Below are 20,739 nucleotides of genomic sequence, written 5' to 3' on the forward strand. Positions count from 1 at the left end.
GTCTTTTAAAGACCTGTGATATTACTCTGATGTGCCTTTGTGTGTGTCCAAGCGGTTTCAGCCAGGCTGACATACAGGAGCTGGGGGAGGGGGGGGGGGAGGAGGCTGTAGCCCTTTGAGTTCAATGGACTTAGCTGTGGGTTTATTTTTACTTTTAACGTTTTATATAGCGCTAGTTTAACCCATAGGTATCAGAGCGCTTTACAAATACACAGTAAACAGCAGAAAGACATTACAATCATATCATTGGTTCAAGTCCCACGAGCCCTCATACCTGGCGCCTGTGCAGGAGAAATGTGGCTGAGAGTCTGTTCTTCTTGGTGGGTGAATGAATGATGGGTGGATGGATGGATGAAAGGGTGGACGGATGAAGGATGTATGGATGGATGGATGAAAGGGTGGATGGCTGTATGGATGGACGGATGGAAGGATGAAAGGGTGGACGGATGTGTGAAAAGGTGGGTGGATGAATGATGAGTGGATGGATGTAAAGATGAAAGGGTGGATGGATGGATGAAGGATGGATGGATGTGTGAAAAGGTGGGTGGATGAAGGATGGATGGATGAAAGGGTGGATGGATGAGGGATGGATGTATGGGTGGATAAAAGGTTGCATGGATGAATGATGGATGGATATGTGAAAAGGTGGGTGGATGAGTGATTGGTGAAAGAATGGATGTAAGGGTGGATGGATGAAGGATGGATGGAAGGATGAAAGTGTGGATGGATGGATGAAGGTTGGATGTATGGATGGATAAATATATGGATAAAAGGTTGCATGGATGAATGATGGATGCATGGATGGATGTGTGAAAAGGTTGGGGGATGAATGATGGATGTATAGATGAAAGGGTGGATGGATATATGGATGGAATAATGAAAGGGTGGATGGATTAATGAAAGGTTGGATGGATGAAGGATGGATGTATGGATGGAAGGATGAAGGATGGATGTATGGATGGATGGATAAAAGGTTGCATGGATGAATGAAGGATGGATGTGTGAAAAGGTGGGTGGAAGAATGATGGGTGGATGGATGGACGGGTGGATAGGTAAAGGATGGATGTATGGATGGAAGGATGAAAAGGTGGATGGATGAAGGATGTATGGATGGATAAAAGGTTGCATGGATGAATGATGGATGGATGGATGTGTGAAAAGGTGGGGGATGAATGATGGATGGGTGGATGGATGGATGAAAGGGTGGGTGGATGAAGGATGGATGTATGGATGAAAGGGTGGATGGAATAATGAAAGGGTGGATGGATGAAGGATGGATGGATGGATGAAAGGGTGGATGGATGAAGGATGGATATATGGATGGATGGATAAAAGGTTGCATGGATGAAGGATGGATGTGTGAAAAGGTGGGTGGAAGAATGATGGATGGATGGATGGACGGGTGGATAGGTAAAGGATGGAAGGATGAAAGGGTGGATGGATGATGGATGTATGGATGGATAAAAGGTTGCATGGATGAATGATGAATGGATGGATGTGTGAAAAGGTGGGGGATGAATGATGAATGATGGATGGGAGGATGGATGGATGAAAGGGTGGGTGGATGAAGGATGGATGTATGGATGAAAGGGTGGATGGATATATGGATGGAATAATGAAAGGGAGGATGGATGTATGGATGGAAGGATGAAAGGGTGGATGGATGAGGGATGGATGTATGGGTGGATGGATAAAAGGTTGCATGGATGAATGATGGATGGATGTGTGAAAAGGTGGGTGGAAGAATGATGGATGGATGGACGGGTGGATAGGTAAAGGATGGATGTATGGATGGAAGGATGAAAGGGTGGATGGATGATGGATGTATGGATGGATAAAAGGTTGCATGGATGAATGATGGATGGATGTGTGAAAAGGTGGGTGTGTGGATGGACGGGTGGATAGGTAAAGGATGGATGTATGGATGGAAGGATGAAAGGGTGGATGGATGAAGGATGGATGGAAGTGTGGAAGTGTGGGTGGATGAATGATGGATGGATGGATGTGATGAGGTCTAACAGGCACATTTATGGTTGTCGATAGTTGTTTATGATAAGGAGTACCAGTTTCTAGAATATTTTGTCGGAAGGGGGTCCTTACGCCTAAAAAGGTTTTACAAGGGGGTCTCGGCATCAAAAAGTTTGAAGACCTCTGATCTACAGTATTGTTTCTTGTTTGTATCTTTCAATTGCACCCTCCTTTATTTTAACAGTTTGCAATCATTTTAGGTCTCAACTACAGGTACCTTTATCTGTTTGTTAGCCAGAACTATTGCTTTCATTACTCATAGAGTAGACTCTCATTTAGCCCTTTGCACACAACTGGATGACCTCAAGTGACTTTCTCATTTGCTCCTTCTTGATTCTCTGATGTTCTTTCCTCTTCTTTTGCCCCACCCAGAAGCATTTAGGCCTCAAATTGTTCTGATTGGTTATTCATATCATTCCAATTCTTATGTGGTGGGCATTCAATAAGCACCTTTCCTTTACTTTAACACGCCATGATAGTGGATGTCTTCTTTTTTTTGCTTCATCTCTTCTACCTTCACAGTCTGCTGCTTCCCCCTCCACGACTTGCACAAAGTGTTGCTTCCCTTGCGCCTCCCCTAGCTCTCCCTAATAGTCTTTGTTGCCTCTGCACCCCAGCTCATCCATTGCTTTGCTCTCCCCATTCTTCTTGTTTTCAAAGATATATATTTTTGACCCCTCCCCTGGTCTCCAGCCCCTACCTGCTTGTTGTGCCTTTCCCCTGTGCAACATTTTACTGTTTTAATGTTTTAATGTTTTTTCACACGCCAGTTTCAGCAGGCGTCCCACTTAAAATGGATTATACATCTTTTAAGATGGCCACCTACAAGTGTATATGCACACATGTATGGTGGTCAACGTAAAATGGGTATATAATATTTGAGCAAACTCTTTCAAAGTTGGCTGCTGTAGATGCATGTGCAGCCACAACGACCATGTTTGAATGGGTCTGCTCAAATATAAGGAACACATTGTAAGATGTTCTCCATGTTTTTCATCCACTGATGAATTAACGTATACCTTCTTTTTAATTCTCTAGAATCTCATTAAAACTTCATAGCAGTAGACAAAATTCTATTAACTTGGACTTGAAATACTTGATGCACTTCACTGTACACAACAGCCATCCAGGAATTCTATATGACTCAAATATACATCTGGATATGCGCTCAACCTTAGAGATCCCAGCCTATCTAAAATACTGGGAAGACTGTTGTTCATCACAACTGATTTCCAAGCACTCATCTGTTGATACTTTAGATGCACTTAGTTAGCTCTTCCCAACATGCTTCATACTCCACAGGCTATGCTTCATCCCTGAGAGCACCACAGTTTAATGAAAACTTCAAATTTGATGGTTATTTTATTATGAGGTGACCTCCATTAGAACTTGGAAAGTTAGAAAAGTTTGCTTGTGAATCTGTGTTCATGGATCATGATAGTATTTCAAACATGGTCAAACCCAGTCGGTCTGGCTTATAAATTGGAAACAGACCAATTGGCTTTAGCAATACTTGTTAAATCATAGAGCTAAAACTCTGAGCACATGGTGTAATAAAGTTCTGTGTGTAAGCATCCATTGCCAATATCTCTGTGTGACCTAAAAGTCACATGTTCAAATGTTGGTGTTTTATGTTAAGCATATGGCCACAATGTTTACAAGGAGACATGTAACAAAATCCATGACTTTTCTTATTTTACTTTTGTGGTGTGAACATAGCAAGCCTCTGTTTGCAAATATTGTTAATGAATACACAAAATCAGGTGAAAATGCTGAACAATTTATTGGCTGGATCTGTGAGGAAACATTTTTGAACAGAACAATGAAAACAATAAGCTTCAGTTTATTAGTTCACAGATGGAAAAGTAAAGTGGGGGACATGTATATGCCAATTAATAAAAAACACACAATTCTAACAGTTTCGACTTCATCTCATTCTGATGACTGATAAAGCAAAAGTAGAAGAATGCTTAATTTGTTCAACAGTGTATCATCACACTAAGCTTACATCAAGCTTTGCTTGAACGACACAAAAAACAAGAAGCGCCCTGAGTTTGGACACTTGGGGGCCCATTAGGATGGCGGGCGGACTTCCGTCCGCCTGCTAACCTAGCGGTGCTGGGACCGGCCATCAGTGGTGCAGCGCTCCTGCACCGGCGATTAGGATGCCACCGCCACTGCGGCAGTGGCATCCTCCATTCCCAGCATGGTGGCGGGCCATGCTCACAGCACCACCCGCCACAATGCTGGGAATACACTGCGTGCATTGTCATGCACAAGGTGACTGGCACTGCGAGGTGCCTGCCACCATGTCCATGACAATGCAGGGGGTACCATAGGTACCCCCCATGTGCACCCCCCACTCTCCAGTACCCTAGGGGCCTGCAACGGACCCGTAAGTGATTTCCGCATGCCGCCACGGAAAGGCATGTTTCTGCACCCATGCTAATATGGATGGCGGTGTCTAGCAGACACGCCACCATATTAAACCCTTTTCCACGCGGTTTACTTGTCGACTGGGCGGAAATGCGGCGGACGGTCTTCCCGTCCGCCGCAGTACCCCCACCATACTAATATTGTGGGGGGGAAATCGGTGGCGGGTGGGGAAGGATGTAGGGCGGATCGCCACCGCCATGCGGGCGGTGGTGATCCACCCTACATCCTAATGGGCCCCTTAATCTCAGTAGCTTGAATCATTCTACATAATTACATTTTTTTATATGACAAGCATTGATTTATATTCAGATTAAGAGCATAAAATATCTGTGCAGTTTGAAAAACATTCAAGGGACATAGCTAAGTGACTTAAGCATATATTGCTATGATCTCTACAGAGCCCAAAGACCAGAGATTAAGTCTGAGACAACCACAGTTCTTCCAAAGCTAATATGTTGAGTGCTGTTAATTCTGTAGCAATAACAATACATATGTCATTTCTGGCATTATAAAATGGCAAAACCACAATATCAAAGGGCTGTAATAAAATATCAATGTAATTACGCGTTTTGATAATACAGAAATTCTGAATGTAATTAGAAAAATATGTTCATATCATGAGATATGATTGGACCAGTGATTGCTCAGAACAGATCACTAAAATGTAATACCAAGAAAACAATGTAAGCATTTTGTTTGCAATCAAAATTAATCAGGAGATGGACATGTATATTGTGGGCTGCTGGATTGCCATGGATTTCACATTTTAATACCTATATTCTATCTGTGTAATGCTTAATCCAGACAACAAAGTTTTCTTCCAAAGCCACACACAGGGTAGGATTTAAAAATATGAAATCCTACAGATCTGCTGACTACACATATGCCATGAAAGCAGTGTTTGTCTAAATGTATTCGACATTTGCCAAGACTTTAGTTTTCTTACTATTTGATTACATATTATTATTTTTCTTCAAGATTAGGTCTGTATTTGCAACAAATTGATATGCTTTTGCCAAATTCATGGGTAAAATTGTAAATAAGGTTAGACGTTCACAATTCACTACGAATAGAATTTGACATAAAAAACCCATGTGCTTTGCAGTGTGAAAGTAAATTCTTCCAGGCCCTATGAGGACATTGCGATTTAAAGGCCTTTCACCTGAGACAACCTGAGAAAACTAAAACTACCAGGAAAATCAAATCTACAAATCAGAGTCCTGGCAACTGGAGGCTAATGTAGGAACAATGAGAACTTTTGAGGAACTAGATAATTCCGGTTACATATCACAGAACATCTCAAATGAGTACAGGTTTGAAAAATTTAGGACATTAAACCTGTGTTAAATACAAATAAATGCTGTAGCTGGTGTTTTCACTCCATCAATCTGTTTGCCTTCATGCCGTGCACATGGCATCCCCACAGCTAGCAGCCTTGTTCTTGAGTGATCAGGAATTGGCTATGAAAAGAACAAATCTCACATTTAGCAAGAGGAATGTGGGATGAACAGCACAATTATTTGTATACAGCAAAATATATGTCCATGTATTTGCAGCGTGTGAAGCAAATGATTATTGCGCACCTGAGCCTGCACCTAAATAGATGTTGGCTGTATTTGAGATTGTTGTCTGTAGATGCTGTCAAGAGCAGTGGCCTAGTAGTGTATCATGGGCCCTTATGTAGGCAACGGAAATGGACCTCTACCCCCCGTTTGTTAGTAAAATACAGTCATAACTGTGGTGCAGAGGGCCATTCACTGCACCTGCTGCACCAATGATAGATGCACCTCTGGTCATCAGCAAAGTGCACAATGATTGATGGTTCCATCTCTGTTTTTACCCTGTTGGTATTTAAATAAACGATTAGGTGTTTTTGGCATTACACTAGAAGCCATGTTGACCATCTCTACTCCCAAGGATTGAATCGATGTGCAGCGATGGAGAGGGAGCCTGGTGTGAGGTGGTCCCTGGGTGAGGAGCTTGCGACTGGAAGCATGGGAGTGAGGTGGTGACTTGTGTTCTGTCCCTCTGGGCCTTTTCTGTTACTGTACACTCATCACTTTCTGTCCTGCAGAGGACAGCTCTGCCCTTTTTCTTTTCTCTGCGGCTTAACAAGATATTCTCACACCATGAGCCTTATTTACAACATTGCTGGTGGCTTTCCTGCTGTGCTGCCCTATGACAAAAGAAAAGAACAGGAATGCACTGTATCCATCAGATTCCTGACCTTTTCACCTGGGCTGGTGCACAATGGGCTGTTATGTGCCAAGCAGGCACCTTTTCGCCATGGTGCAAGGGTAGGTCTGATTGTTTTTGTGCAGAAAGGGACACCTTCCTGCACAAAAGCAATCACAAGTGGCCTTTTTCTCCATCACTGTGTGCTGCATAATGCAGCACATATAGAAAAAGGAAAAACAAGGAGAAATAAAGGTATTTTTGGCACTGCCTCAGAGTTCCGATTCCTTGTAAACCTGGGGCAGTGTCAAAAAGCCATTGGTGTTGCTGGAAACTCCCACAGCAACACCCATTGCATGGCCCTTGAAAGCAAAAAACTGGGCAACGATATGTACAAGGCCGCATTAAGCCACGCAAATTGGCTTAGTGCTGCATCGTACATAAGGCCCAATATGTACTGGGTTATCACAACACACAAAGGAGCTTATTTACAAGCCCCTTGTGTCGCCTTGCATGGCCATTGCTTCACTTTTTTGACGCAACGGCAGAGCTGCATCTGCTCCATATTTACATAGATGTGTCACTTTTTACAGGCTGCGTCCTTTCTTCACCTGTACCTCTTGGGATTTTAATTTATGCAAGGTAGGCGTTTCCTCCAAAACAACTACCTCAAAATTGATGCAGTGTATTAACCACTTTTTTTCTCTAGCTGCCTGCCGCTGCTCTGCCACTGCATCACAATCCCTACCCCTACCAAATCCAGGCATAGGGATGATGCATTGGTTGTGCCCAAGGCACAGCACCAACTGTAGTGACTGGATTGCAATATGCAATGAAGTCACGAGGTAAGTGGGCCACATATGGTAAGCATGTGCACGTAATTTCACAATTTGTGACATTACGTGCTGATGTCACACATACAAGAGGGCACCATGCCCACTTGTATGCGTCACAACCTCTGAGAACTAAAGTCATCTGGGTACTTTCCATTCAGATCATCTCATTTGCTAACTGACTTAAATGAGAAAATATAATTTAATATAGTGTAAATGCCTTGTTCGATGTCAGAGAGCTTCTTCAGCCAAATACTCATGATCAGGTCATTCAAGTATCTTTGAAACTCTGGTCATGAATTTTGCTATAATCATTCAGACAAGAGTCTGTAGAGAGCACCTGAATTATGGCCCACGATAGACCTGCTTCTGAAATGGAGCCAATCAAAAATTCCACCTTTACTCGCTGATGTAAAAAAATGTGACTCAAAATCTAAAATTTCCAGTAAAGGATTGTAAGACGTCCCTCAGCTTTGAAGGTTCCCCTGAAAAATGCCTGCTCTTACCAAAAAATCTAAGGTTCGGGTAGCAAATGTTCTGTCTTAGTGCAATAGAGTTCCTGTATCTCTGATATTGAAACAAATTAGGATCGATAGTGCTGGACTAAGCAAAACGCTGGCACCACAATCTGTAAGTGCAGGATGTAGTGGGTTTTCCAACCCTCCTGGACTAGCCTGCTTGAAGAAGGAGTGACTCACTTATGTAGCCTTTTTGCCTGTCCACTATGTAGCCTTTTTGCCTGTCCACTATAAAGTATGTGATAGAAGTCTTCTTCAAAGGGTCAATTTCAGGGGAAAAGGCTCAAAAGCAAAAAAGTATCCAAGAGAGGCAAGGCAACTTGATGGGCAGAATGGAGACATACGAGAGACCAGGCATGGATCAGCCTTAACCAAAACAGGGAATGACCAAGACACTCCAGAGAAGGTTCATTATAAAGAGAAAGTGAATCATGAAAAAACAACTTGAAACAGTATACAAATAATAGCAGGAGGACATCGATAGAAAGTACTTTCAACTGTGCTGCGGTGCAGTTTACCTTTTAACTCCTGTCATTTTCTATTTTCTAGAAAGCAGCAGCTGCCCCATGTGAAAGGATACTGGCAAGAAGAGGGTCAGCACCCAATTTACTTTGGGTAGTTTAACAGGTGTAAAATGTGCACCATCTCTGATCAGACCTGTAGGAATGTGCCTATGGTTACATAGCAAGGCCTGCACCCTTTACAACCTTTCAGGTCAAATGTCTCTCAAGCACACTACTCTTAAAGCAGCCATTCTTCCAATTCCTGATGGTGGAGAATCAATCACTGAAGCAAGAAAGGAATCAGCTGGATGAAAGAGCATGCCCCAATTCTAAGCGGGTCCCACAGCCTGAGAGTGCAAAGTTTACTCTGGCCCAGGATGCTGTGGTCCCGCCAATCATGCATCAACTAAGGGAGACACGAGAGGACACTTACCCATTACCTAGGTAAAAGAGTAGAACATTCTCCCATGGTAACACAAACTCTTGAAGGTCAACTGTAGAAAGGAGTCCCAGCCTAGGCACTGCAGTGGGTTCATGTAAACAAGTCCTGAGAAACCTACAGCTTGTATTCAGGATTTATTTGACATGTTTTCCTAAATTTGAATCTTGGACAAAATAGGACTCCGCCACTGTGTCTGTTGAACTGGCATAGGGCCCAGGCTTTAGTAAATACTGCATGCAGTAAACAATTGCCATGCAGCGTCACCTGAGCACCGCGTCTACAACTCACTTATGTGTGGGTTTAATCAACATCATCAAACTCTTTGTTTTTAATTTCCCAATGAGAAACTTGACACCCTCAAGTTGGCTGTAGGGCGTTATAACCAACACTCTAAAGCTCTGGTTGTTGTTTTTTTTGAGCCATCATACCAATTAGCCATGATTTGAAATTGCTTCTTTTGGTGGCCCACCATGGCTTAGAGCAATACTTTAAGACCATTTAGTGACTTCGGATTATTTTTTATTTGTATTTATTATTTTGCCGTTGTTTCTTTTTTGTTAATTTCTGTTCATCTTTCCTTAATGTTAGACTTATCGTATGTTGATAAATTGTTTACACTTTGACTTACCAGTACTGTTGTGTAATTAGCTGTTGTAGATACTCTGAAAGCTCTTTCCCTGAGGACGCCGTGCTGCTTAGGTCAAGCTACCAAGAATGAGCCAACATATTCCTTACAGAATCAGCTTAAATATGCACCAGAATATTTGGACCTAATGATAGCTCATCAAGTTTGTTCTCTCTCTCTCCAGGTTAGCATGCCTATTTAGTTTAAGTTTAGCTTTAGCTCTAATAAATGTAATCATAGATCTGTTAACAACAATTGTTACTTTTTATGTATATATTTCGCCAACATAGATTTAAACTTTGCAGTCATATTTAGTACAATTCAGGGCTGTTCAATTTTGACTAAGCCTCATTTTCTTTCATTGTCACCTAAAATAAAGGTTACTTTTGAGTATCAAGTTCTGCAGTCACCCAATATCACAGAGTGTCTGATGGATTTCAACAGACATGGTTAAGAAATTAAGCATAGTCCCAAATGAAGGATAGATATTGCATTGCCTCCATAAAAAATCCATTTAAAATCATTCAGTTAATACCTTGCTTTCTGTGGACTTTTTCTCTGTGCTAAAATAATTCTAAGTTGAATTTTAGATAAAGCATGCTTTTACACCATTTGACATAAACATACTGATACCTAAAGATTCTTTCTGTTGAAAAACATTGGCATAAAAGCAATATCGTCAAATATCACATAGAGGAAAAAGACAAATTCTATACAAGTCTAAGACTAATGAACAGAAAATGAAACAGATGTATTTTAAAATACAAAATAATGCAATTGTTGAAAAGATATATAAGCTTGACTTTATAATACAACTGCTGCTTACATCATTGCTCGCATTTTGTGTTTATTGTGGAGATATGAAGCAGACTCATTGAAACTTAAAATCTTTAATGTAAATAAAAATACTTTTCATGTACTTACTGCATAGTCCCTTATCACAGTTGTCAGGGCATTTACTGCATGGGACACCTTTTGTGTATGGTGTTGTAATTCTATCTGCATAATTTCCCCTGAAACATTGGAAAGAAATGTAAAAATGTAGGGTCATCTCCAGGTCAGGTGTCAGCATTGCCTATCATATTTCTAGACCTCTTTTGGCTCAAGTCATAAAGTTTTTTAGAGGGCAGGTCTGATTTACTTGAAATATAGTTATCACATTTTGTAGTTGTCTGTAAAACTAGTTTTTCTACCAGTGTCTGTATGCATGTGGATGTGAGGTGCTCTGGTTGATGGCATACTGGGTCGAAACTTGTGTTCTACAAGTGGTAGGTGTAAGGCTGGTGATGCTATGCAAGTAGGGATTGAGCCTTGGATATGAGTTGTGAGAATAGAGGATTTATTCTCCATCAGTGGATGATGTAGAGAATGGGTAGAGGAGGTGGAGTTGATGGGCACATTTCAGGAGCCTATTCCTGGCGCGAGCAATAATGTGGATATCTGAGTGGGAGAAGGGATGAAAATGAAATGGGTGATAAAAGTAATGGGTAAAAGTGGCAATGGAGTGATGGTGATTTGCGTGGGTTTATGGAAATAGGACACTGCATGTGTGAAGATGGGGAAGTAAGTGATAATGGAAAAGGTCTGTGTATGAGAACCAGTGTCTTGAGGCCACTTGTACTAATCCTTCTAGATAGTTATTAATGCTAGTTTTCTATGTTGCCTAATATTGCTAACAGATGACTGTAAGGGTCTATCTTGTGTCATGGATATTTAAGGAATGTCTGTTTGGTGCCTATTACTGTCTCTGTTTTACTTAAAAAATTACGGTGCTGCATTCCATATTTTGGAATAAGTACATAGCAATAACAAAGAGTGTAATTTTCCTCCCTACTTGAATCACATAGACATTAAGAGGGGGAAGGATGCTCTAGCACTTATGGCCAAATAATGAGGACTTAGCCGAGAATCAATACCATACCTTTCTAGGAGGATTTACAAGGACCAATGACATATTCCAATCCATCAGTCCACGTGGAAAAAGGGAGCTTATGCACACACAGAACATTCAAATGATTTGGACCATATTAACACCCTTATACCCTATCTGTAAAGGACCACAACATTAGTAAACAATGATATTATAATAGATCCGTGACCCAAACCAACTCAATAAAGCAATATCTTTTAAAACCAAAGACAGAGCGGATGAAACACTTAGGGGACATGTATGACCGGTTTTAGCGGCATGCACCAACCCTATTTTGGAAGAATGCGGTGCAAAACAATCTCTGTTTACCACCTACATCAAGTAGGGGGAAAGCCAGTAGCAAAAAAAGGAAGGGTCCCCTGGGAATTGTGAATGGTAGCAAAACGTTTTTAAGAGCGGGCTGTGGTCCCAAGGACCACTGCCTAATTTTTAAAAATGTAGATTTTCCTTTTTGAAGCGCATCCCGTTTTCCATTAAATAAAATAGGCTGCATTTCACACAAAAAAGCTTTACTTAAAAGGAAACAAAGACATGGTAGTCTGCTGTTCCCAGCAGGCCACCATCCCTGTGTTTTGATCATTCGCCACTAGGTTGCAAATGGTGACCTACCTCATGAATATGAATGAGGTATGTCATTTGTGACCCTGTTTGGAATCGCTAAATGTGTCTGAGACATATTAGTACATCGCATTTTGAGACTTCCTATTTGCGAGTCACATAAAGTCGCAACTATGAAGTCACAAAAATGCTTCAGTCATAGATGTGGCCGTTAATTTCTCAATTGGTGAGAGTATATATGTGATACAAGCTATTTTAGTCACAGTCTTAGAACTCAAGGCCAACAAAAATTGACCGCACAAATGCAATATCTGAAATAAAACAGCAAAGACCCAAAACAGCAAAAAACCCTGACTCCATACACAATGGTAACCACATATCTGAGTTAGATAAATGAAGTTTGTTTATTTTTGTATTTATTTTGGAGTTTCATAGAACACTTAGCTTCTTTCATCAATTACTTTAGGGCATTGAGACCTTTGATATATATATATGGCTCATTAGAGTCTGATCATTAAAACAGTCTCCTGTCTGATGCACTTTATTTGTGACCCATTTGCATGAATAGATGGTTTCTACTCCATTGTCCAGAGACTTGGACTCTGAAGAATGTGGTCTCTTATTTGTGTTGTTGAAAGGATTTTTCAATTATGTGGTATGCAGCAATTAGAACGAAAGTGTCAGGTTGTTGACTAGTGGGGGGTTAAAGACTGCAAATATTTTTGCCCTTTCTATCAGTAACCTTAACGGAAAATTCAGATGAACGTCAACTCTTCTCACCTACAATAAGTCAATGAACTCAGGGCTGGTTCCATGTGACTTGCAATGGTTCAGGACATTCTGTCAAAATAGTTCCTAGGGAGGCGAGGCATCTAGACGCTGCAAATCTATGTTTAGTTACTGCCATAGGAATGCTGAAAGAAACAATGTAGCTCTGAAGCATCATCAAAAGCTGAAGGACAGCACAGCACCCTCTAGAACAGAGGGGCATATTACCAAGCATGGCGTTTTAGATTAACGCTGCTTTAGCGGCCGTTTTCAGCCGCTAAGCAGCGATAATTCTATTGCCCTATTAGCAAGCTGCCGCTAACAGCAGTTAGCGACAGCTTGTAGGCGATAGCGAGAAGTTTGGGGACCGCTTTGCATGTCAACGATATTTATCGCTAATGACATGCAAAGTGGGTGTACCCAACCTGTTAGCGACTGAAAGCAGTTGCTAACGTCGCTATCGCCTGTTAGCAAGGCAGGCGTAGCGATGGAAATATTCACGCTAAGCACATATCTCCAAAACCTAACGCCTGCCCAAACCAATTCTTAGCCATTATATCCAATGGTAGGTGAATATTCTGGCTAAGTCCCCCATTGGCGATAATGCGTAAATATCGCCGGATTACCAGATATTTAACGCTTTAGAGATAAATGTTGCTAATAGCACGTTATCTCTGCGATAATACCTGGCGAAGCTTGGCGATAAAAAAAACTCGCTAAGCCCATTTAGCGATAAATATCACTAGTTGTTGGTAATATGCCCCAGAGTTCTCCAATGAGTAGCTCGGCTGCTGGTGGTCACTCCTCTAACTACCTGTGAGTAGCTCCCCTAAGTGCATCGAATAAAAGCTTTTTGGTTGTAGTAGGTGTGTTTCCAAAATTAAAAAGGATGTTTCTAAATCTAAATTTCTTCAAAACTGATGAGCTGAAAACATATATGTAAGACTCATATTTAAAATATCATTTATAATGGTAGTTCAAGGTCTCTGCTCCAAGATGGCTCCCAGAGTGGTCTAACACATCAGAGCTCCCTTGGCCCAGAAGAGTACAATTGCTGCTGAGGTCCTCTGTAAGAGACGGAGTGTTTCTTTGTAAATATGCGTGAAACCAGAGGACCCAATGTACAGGCAAACCACGGCCACTGAGCTGAGCTCGTCATCAGCATCGAAAGGGTTAACAACACTAAATCAAATAACACTCAACACTATGATTTAAACCCATTGCAGCCACAGTGCCATTTCAGTAATTAGCCTAGTTGCCCCCCACACCGGCAGCCAGGTTTGGGCAGTAAAAAGCCCATGGCTTGCTGACTCAATGAGCTGTGGAAAAACATTAGAACTAACGTTGGAGGCAAGGCCCTGAATGCCAGGTGGCATTTGAAAGTGCAAATAAAGATTTCCGGCGGAACGTCTGGGAGGAAGTGCTTGACGAGCACTTGGAAGCCACAGAAACGCACCCCAGTAAGCAATTAGATGCAGATTAGCTCACTTGGGCTACCATCTCTCATAAGGATCCCCAGCTTAAATGGCTGAACAGGAATGGGTGAATAGGGGCAATGTGCCCAAAGGAAATTTAAATGAAGGGAAGACATTGTGGCATGTGTGCAAGAACTATTTTCAAACCTACTCCAGCTGGGCATAAAGGGTAGGGTTGAAGGTCAATATTGTTTAAGTGCAGCTTACAAAAGTTTGAGTCTTCTTTTTACACACCGCTTTCACATTACTATGTCATGCTCCCTATTTTATATGAACAAATATAAGGAAACAAATATTTGGCAAATCCTATTACCACTTTAGTATAGTGTTATTAGGTAGGGCAGAAATATCAAACCAATTGCAAACCTATATCGAAAAGTGTAGTGCAGAACACATCAAAGTGGACCTAAAAACAACATGCGTTGGATTTTACAACCGTTTTAGGACTCCCCTTTTTTCTTTGCACCCCATTGGCCAAACGCCACAAAACTTTCAGTACTCCGAGAATAAAACGGGGTAGTAAGTCTGCAAAGTTTTGAGGACATTCATCAAATAGGTGCAAATCTATTATGAGACAAACATTTAAGAAATCCCCGTGTCCTGACACCCTACCTATAACTACAGAGGAGCTACTACCGTACTACCACTCTGTAATTAATTATGTATATATACATGCACGTATATATATATATATATATATATATATATATATATATATATATATATATATATATATATATCCACACTGGCTTCAGAAGCAATGTTACGGGCTTGATCCCGCCGCAGCACCGCCAAGAAACAGGAGACCCAGGTTTTCCGTGAGCAATTATTTTATTTCTGCAACGGACAGCATAACGTTTCGGCCTCCCAGAGGCCTTGGTCACATGGCGCCATAGAGGGCATCGGCAGAAATTTAAAGTGCTAGTGCAAGTGAAATAACAAATTTCATTGGGTGTCAGTTTCAGGCACAAGGAACATAGTAAAAATACTACACATTTTCCCTTGATTTTCTATGTGCAACTTAAACAAATAAACAGTATTGGGATCAATCCCTGTAAGCTTATTATTGCATATATATCAACCTGGTGAATCGGGTCGTGTGACACCACTAATTTGGTGCACACTGGCCTCGTGGTTAAACACAGTATTGGGATAAATCCCTAACCATAACATTTCCTATATCCAAACAATATAAATCAATAAACATAATGTTTTTTGAAACCTGACTAAGGATCAAAAATTGCTAGTATTGATAAATATTCTGTGCATTATTATACACGTCATTGTGAAATAAAGAGGTGTTTTACTATAAATAATTATATATATATATATATATATATATATATATATATATATAAAAATTACATAAAAATGCTTGGCATGTGATAAAAGATGACCTAAAATCCAATTCTCTATATACACGAAGAATGAATAAACATCAATACCGTGACAACAGTTGATTCACCAATGCATATACATTATGTCTATGTGCAAATTCGCAAATTTATATACTGTATTCTGACACCCCCATGAATGAATAAGTGATGAAAATTATAAAGTGCTTGATAATGTGTGCAATGGATGGTAAGGATATGTTATCAATGAAAATCATCACTTTTAAAGGAAGCACACCCACCAATACCTGATTGCATTTTTTTGAAAAAAACTTTTTGTTTTCTATAAAAAAGAAAATGTTTTTTGACATCTATGTGTGTTATGTGGATGAGATGTTATTAAGACTGGTCCCAGTCTATCATCCTAACACACCTACTGGCTAATTACACAAAATAACTGGATGGCTTGAACACAAGTATGAGTAAAAGTAAAACCTTACACCAACCAGTTGGTATTACAGTGGGTTGTATCTGTTTTATGTGTAAGCTGACTTTTACAGAGTAGTATTATAAACACAGGCTACCTAACATTTGAATACCTATATGGTGTGGTTTGGAGATAGTGTTTGCTTTTAGAGACAGGTGTAAAAGTCTTCCAAAGCATTAAGCCCCATTGGTGCCTTACTATCCAACATCATAATATACCTGGTTTCTAATTTTCCGAGTGCAGCATCCCTATCGCCTCCTCTTCTAAGAGGTGCTACTGAATCAATGGCATAGTATTTCAACAGAGTACTATTGCTGTTATGATACTCCTTGTAGTGTCTGGCCACTGGATAGGCAGGGTCGTTGGAATTAATAGCCCTCAGATGTTGGAGGACCCGTTTGTGCACTTGCAGCTTTGAGCTGCCCACATATCTCAAGCCACACGGGCACTCCAACACGTACACTGCAAATTCACTCTTGTAGGTTAATTTTTTGTTAATCTTACATGGGACCACTGAGAAAGGGGTAAGATATTCTGTTCTGTTTACCCCATGGGAACATGCCTTGCATGTAGAGCATTTTCTAAATCCTCTACTGCCGGCCAGCCAATCTTTAGGTGTTACTAATTCTGGGCTAGATTTAACCAAAGCATCCTGTAAGGAATAAGCCCTTCTGTAAGTGATTGCTGGCTTTCTTGGCATGGATTCACCGATTACTGGATCACACTTCACCAGATCCCAGTATTTGTTAACTATCTTTCTGAGTGCCCCATGCTGGCTATCGAACGACCATATTAATCTGATAGGTTGCTGCATAGGCATGACAGTTGGAACTTGGGATTTCTTGTGAAGTAAAGCTGTTTCACGGGGAAGAGCATTGGCTTTGCGTATTGCAGCCTCCACTATGTTCTCACAATATCCTTGGGCCAGAAACCTAAGTTTACTGGCCTGCTGTGCTGCACTGCATTGAGACTCAGTACTACAGACCCTTCTAATCCTGAGCATCTCCCCATAAGGGATGCTCCTTATTAAATGCGGAGGATGGTGACTCTGGGCGTGCAGTACTGTATTCCCCGCCGTAGGTTTCCTGAACAGCGCTGTTTCCAGATGGCCATTGATGATCTCAATTGAAACATCCAGAAAGGTTGCGTGATGTGCACTGATATTGGAAGTGAATGTCAAGTTGTAGTTATTGGTGTTTAACTGAGTAATGAAGTCCTCTGCCTGTGTGGGTGTACCGTGCCAGACCATAAAAACATCGTCGATGTATCTATACCACCGAACGATGTGGTCCCTGCACGTAGCCAAATTTTCACCAAAGAGGACCTGTCTCTCCCAGTATCCCATATGAATACAAGCATAACTAGGAGAGAAACAGGCCCCATGGCTACTCCCCTGACCTGTTGGTAATGTTGTTTATTAAACATAAAGAAGTTATTATTCAGGCAGAAGCTCATCATAGACAGTAACATCTTATTGTGTTCTACATATTCAATCGATCGCTGACCCAAGTAGTATGCAGCAGCCCTTAACCCATCCACATGTGCAATACTCGTATACAACGCCGTAACGTCAAGAGTAATTAACAAAAATTCTGGATCCCATTGTAGCTCATTGATTTTCCTAAAAAAATCACTGGAATCCTGGATGTAAGAGGGCAACCCACACACAAATTCCTGTAGGAACGAATCCACATAAACAGTAGTTTTTTCCAAAAGTCCCCCGCATGCAAAGATGATTGGCCTGCCAGGGGGTTTATTTGGGTTTTTGTGGACCTTGGGAATCAGATATAAGACGGGCATGATGGGGTGCTCATTTTTGAGATATTTCAGTTCGTCCATGCTGATGAGGCCCGATGATCTCCACCCCATCAACAATGAAAAGAAAGCTAGTTGGGACTTCTTAATTGCTGCCACATCACAATGTCTGTAGCATGAGGTGTCATTCAGTTGTAATAACGCCTCCTCCAAATATAGATCTCTTGCCCATAGGACGATGTTGCCCCCCTTATCTGATTGACGTACGATGACATTCCCACATTTCTGGATTTTGTCAACCAAATCAGTGTATTTGCGGTTGTGCCTGTGTTTATACTTATTGTTCTTAAGTGTTTTCTCATATAGGCCCTTGATGTCCTTGACAGCTGCCTCTTGAAAAATGTCTATATTGTCATACAACATATATGGTGTATATGTTGAGCGTTTCTTAAAGTTCGTGAGACCACCAGTGGCCGTATTGAGCTGAGTGCTGGGGCTCTGTGATAAGGATTGTTCTAGTCGCAGTCCCTCCAGATCTTGTAGCAATGGAATATCATTAGCTATGAGGGCTTGACTACTGATGTTGTTATCAATTCTCACTTCCGCCTTGCGAGATTTGTTATTTGCAAAATGCTTTCTGAGTTTAAGCTTCCGCGTGAATTTGAACAAATCGATGCGTGTATCTGCATAGTTGAAGTTCCTCGGGGGGCAAAATGACAACCCCAAAGAAAGAGTCTTGAATTCCAAAGGCGTTAGTGTCATGGAAGTGAGAGTAATCACAGAGAAATTTGCATCACCCTGCACTCCTACTGCTGTTTCTTTTTGTTCCACTGTTTTTTGTAGGTCTTGCGTTTTGGTATTGCGCCTTGTGTTTGCTTTGCGATGCTCTCTCCGTTTTGTGTTGGGGCTTTTTTGACAGTTTGAGGATCCACCCTGGGCCGTAGTGTGTCGCGTCTGTCCTGGCTTACACATTCCAATTCTTGTGCCAGGGTGAACCGGGTAAACCCCAACCCAGACCTGGTTCTGCCTGCCTCATATTCTGACCCGCTATCGATATTTGAGCTGAGGTCTGCATTTGAAGAGCTGGCCGGAGAAACCGATCTCTGGGCACCATTGGTAACAGAAGCATTGTGAGTCGTGGGAGGCTGTGCCATTTTCCTAGCGTCATACTTGCGCGCAAATGTAAAAATGCGCCCCTCAAGATAGTCATTTTTATCGCGCTGGAATTTGAACTATTTCCTTTTGATGATCGTGTCTTCTTCCTTTTGCACAGGGTCCATCATTTCCTCCCTCAGTTTCTTACATTCCGGGCCACTATCCGCGCCCATTCCATCTATTTCTGTGTTCAGCTCATCTATCTGCTTCTGTATCTTTATGCGATCTGATTCCTCATAGCGCACCAGGATTTGAACCAGTCTTTTGGAGGAATCCAAATTGCATTCGGCCCATTCCCTAAGCATCTCGGGGTCAGGTTGATCATAACTTGGGGCCAGCATTACTCGTAACCCCCTAGGTATACGGTCGACCTCCAAATATCTGCTTAGGGAGCGGTGCTCCCACCACTTGGCCTGTTCAAGTTTAATACATTTTTCAAGTCTTTTAAATTTGTCTCGGAGATTGGGGGCACTATCCAGTGTTTGTTCTGTGGAGCCTGCCGCCTGAGACCCCCCGGCCGGGGAATCATCAAACACTTCGAGGGCCGCCACCTTCCTCCCTCTTCTTGCGCCTGCTGCCATGTTGCTTGAATATAATATTGTTTAAACGCAATGATGCGTTACTCACAGTTCGTGGGCAGGTAGGTAAATGCCACTCGCCTTCGAACGCGGAACAAAAACTCCTTCACGGGACGTGTCCCAAAATTTGCACCGTTCTCCAGAGGCTCTGACAGCGCGGTCTTGAGACAGCCATCCCACCACGCCGGATCCGCTTTCAGACGAGCAAGGTTGTCGGATATCCCGGGGCTTTTCGCGGTCTCTCCCTAACGGGAGAAACAAACGACCTTCGGAGCACCAGAGGCCACGACTTCCTGCCGCGTAGCCACTTCCTGAAGGAGGGGTCTTACAACGCCGGAGAAGCACTCAACTGGCTGACAAATTCACACTGGCTTCAGAAGCAATGTTACGGGCTTGATCCCGCCGCAGCACCGCCAAGAAACAGGAGACCCAGGTTTTCCGTGAGCAATTATTTTATTTCTGCAACGGACAGCATAACGTTTCGGCCTCCCAGAGGCCTTGGTCACATGGCGCCATAGAGGGCAGCGGCAGAAATTTAAAGTGCTAGTGCAAGTGAAATAACAAATTTCATTGGGTGTCAGTTTCAGGCACAAGGAACATAGTTAAAATGCTACACATTTTCCCTTGATTTTCTATGTGCAACTTAAACAAATAAACAGTATTGGGATCAATCCCTGTAAGCTTATTATTGCATATAAATCAACCTGGTGGATCGGGTCGTGTGACACCACTAATTTGGTGCACACTGACCTCGTGGTTAAACACATATATATATACTACTAGCGATAGCCAGTAGGTAGTTATAGTTAGGACCAAAGTTTCCATACAAAAAGTGCTTTTGGTTTTGCCAATAACTTTGGCCATGCTTGACGAATCTCCCCGGAAATTCCACAAAACTTCTCTTTATTGGTTCACCTGCAGTGCTGAAATTTATTGGGGTGATGCATCAAGCGGGGGCAGAGAATAATGGAGGGTTCAAAATAGAATTTTCCCTATGTTAAGTCTATGGAGCTTTTTCACTTTTTGAACACGACTACAGCCCAAACTGCTGAACAGAATTACACCAAATTTGGCAGAAAACAACATGTTGTCCAGGAAGCATGCCTTTTGTGATTTTGTTTAAATCCGTTCAATAGTTT

The 20,739-nt window shown here is 41.8% G+C and overlaps 1 protein-coding gene across 1 annotated transcript in view; it reads right to left on the reverse strand.

The window, feature by feature from the left end:
• Nucleotides 1–5,180: 5,180 nt before the first annotated feature.
• The window catches only part of LOC147709485 (cysteine-rich secretory protein 3-like), a 101,603-nt gene continuing 86,044 nt past the window's right edge, over nt 5,181–20,739 (reverse strand). The window contains exons 7-8 of the mRNA XM_086928040.1: nt 10,485–10,573; nt 5,181–5,924 (exon numbers count right to left, since the gene is read on the reverse strand). Coding sequence (XP_086784166.1) covers nt 5,914–5,924; nt 10,485–10,573 — 100 coding nt within the window. The 3' untranslated portion in view covers nt 5,181–5,913. The remainder of the gene's footprint in view (nt 5,925–10,484; nt 10,574–20,739) is intronic.

This window comes from Lissotriton vulgaris, chromosome 6 (assembly GCF_964263255.1).
Source record: "Lissotriton vulgaris chromosome 6, aLisVul1.2, whole genome shotgun sequence".
Lineage (NCBI taxonomy): Eukaryota > Metazoa > Chordata > Amphibia > Caudata > Salamandridae > Lissotriton > Lissotriton vulgaris.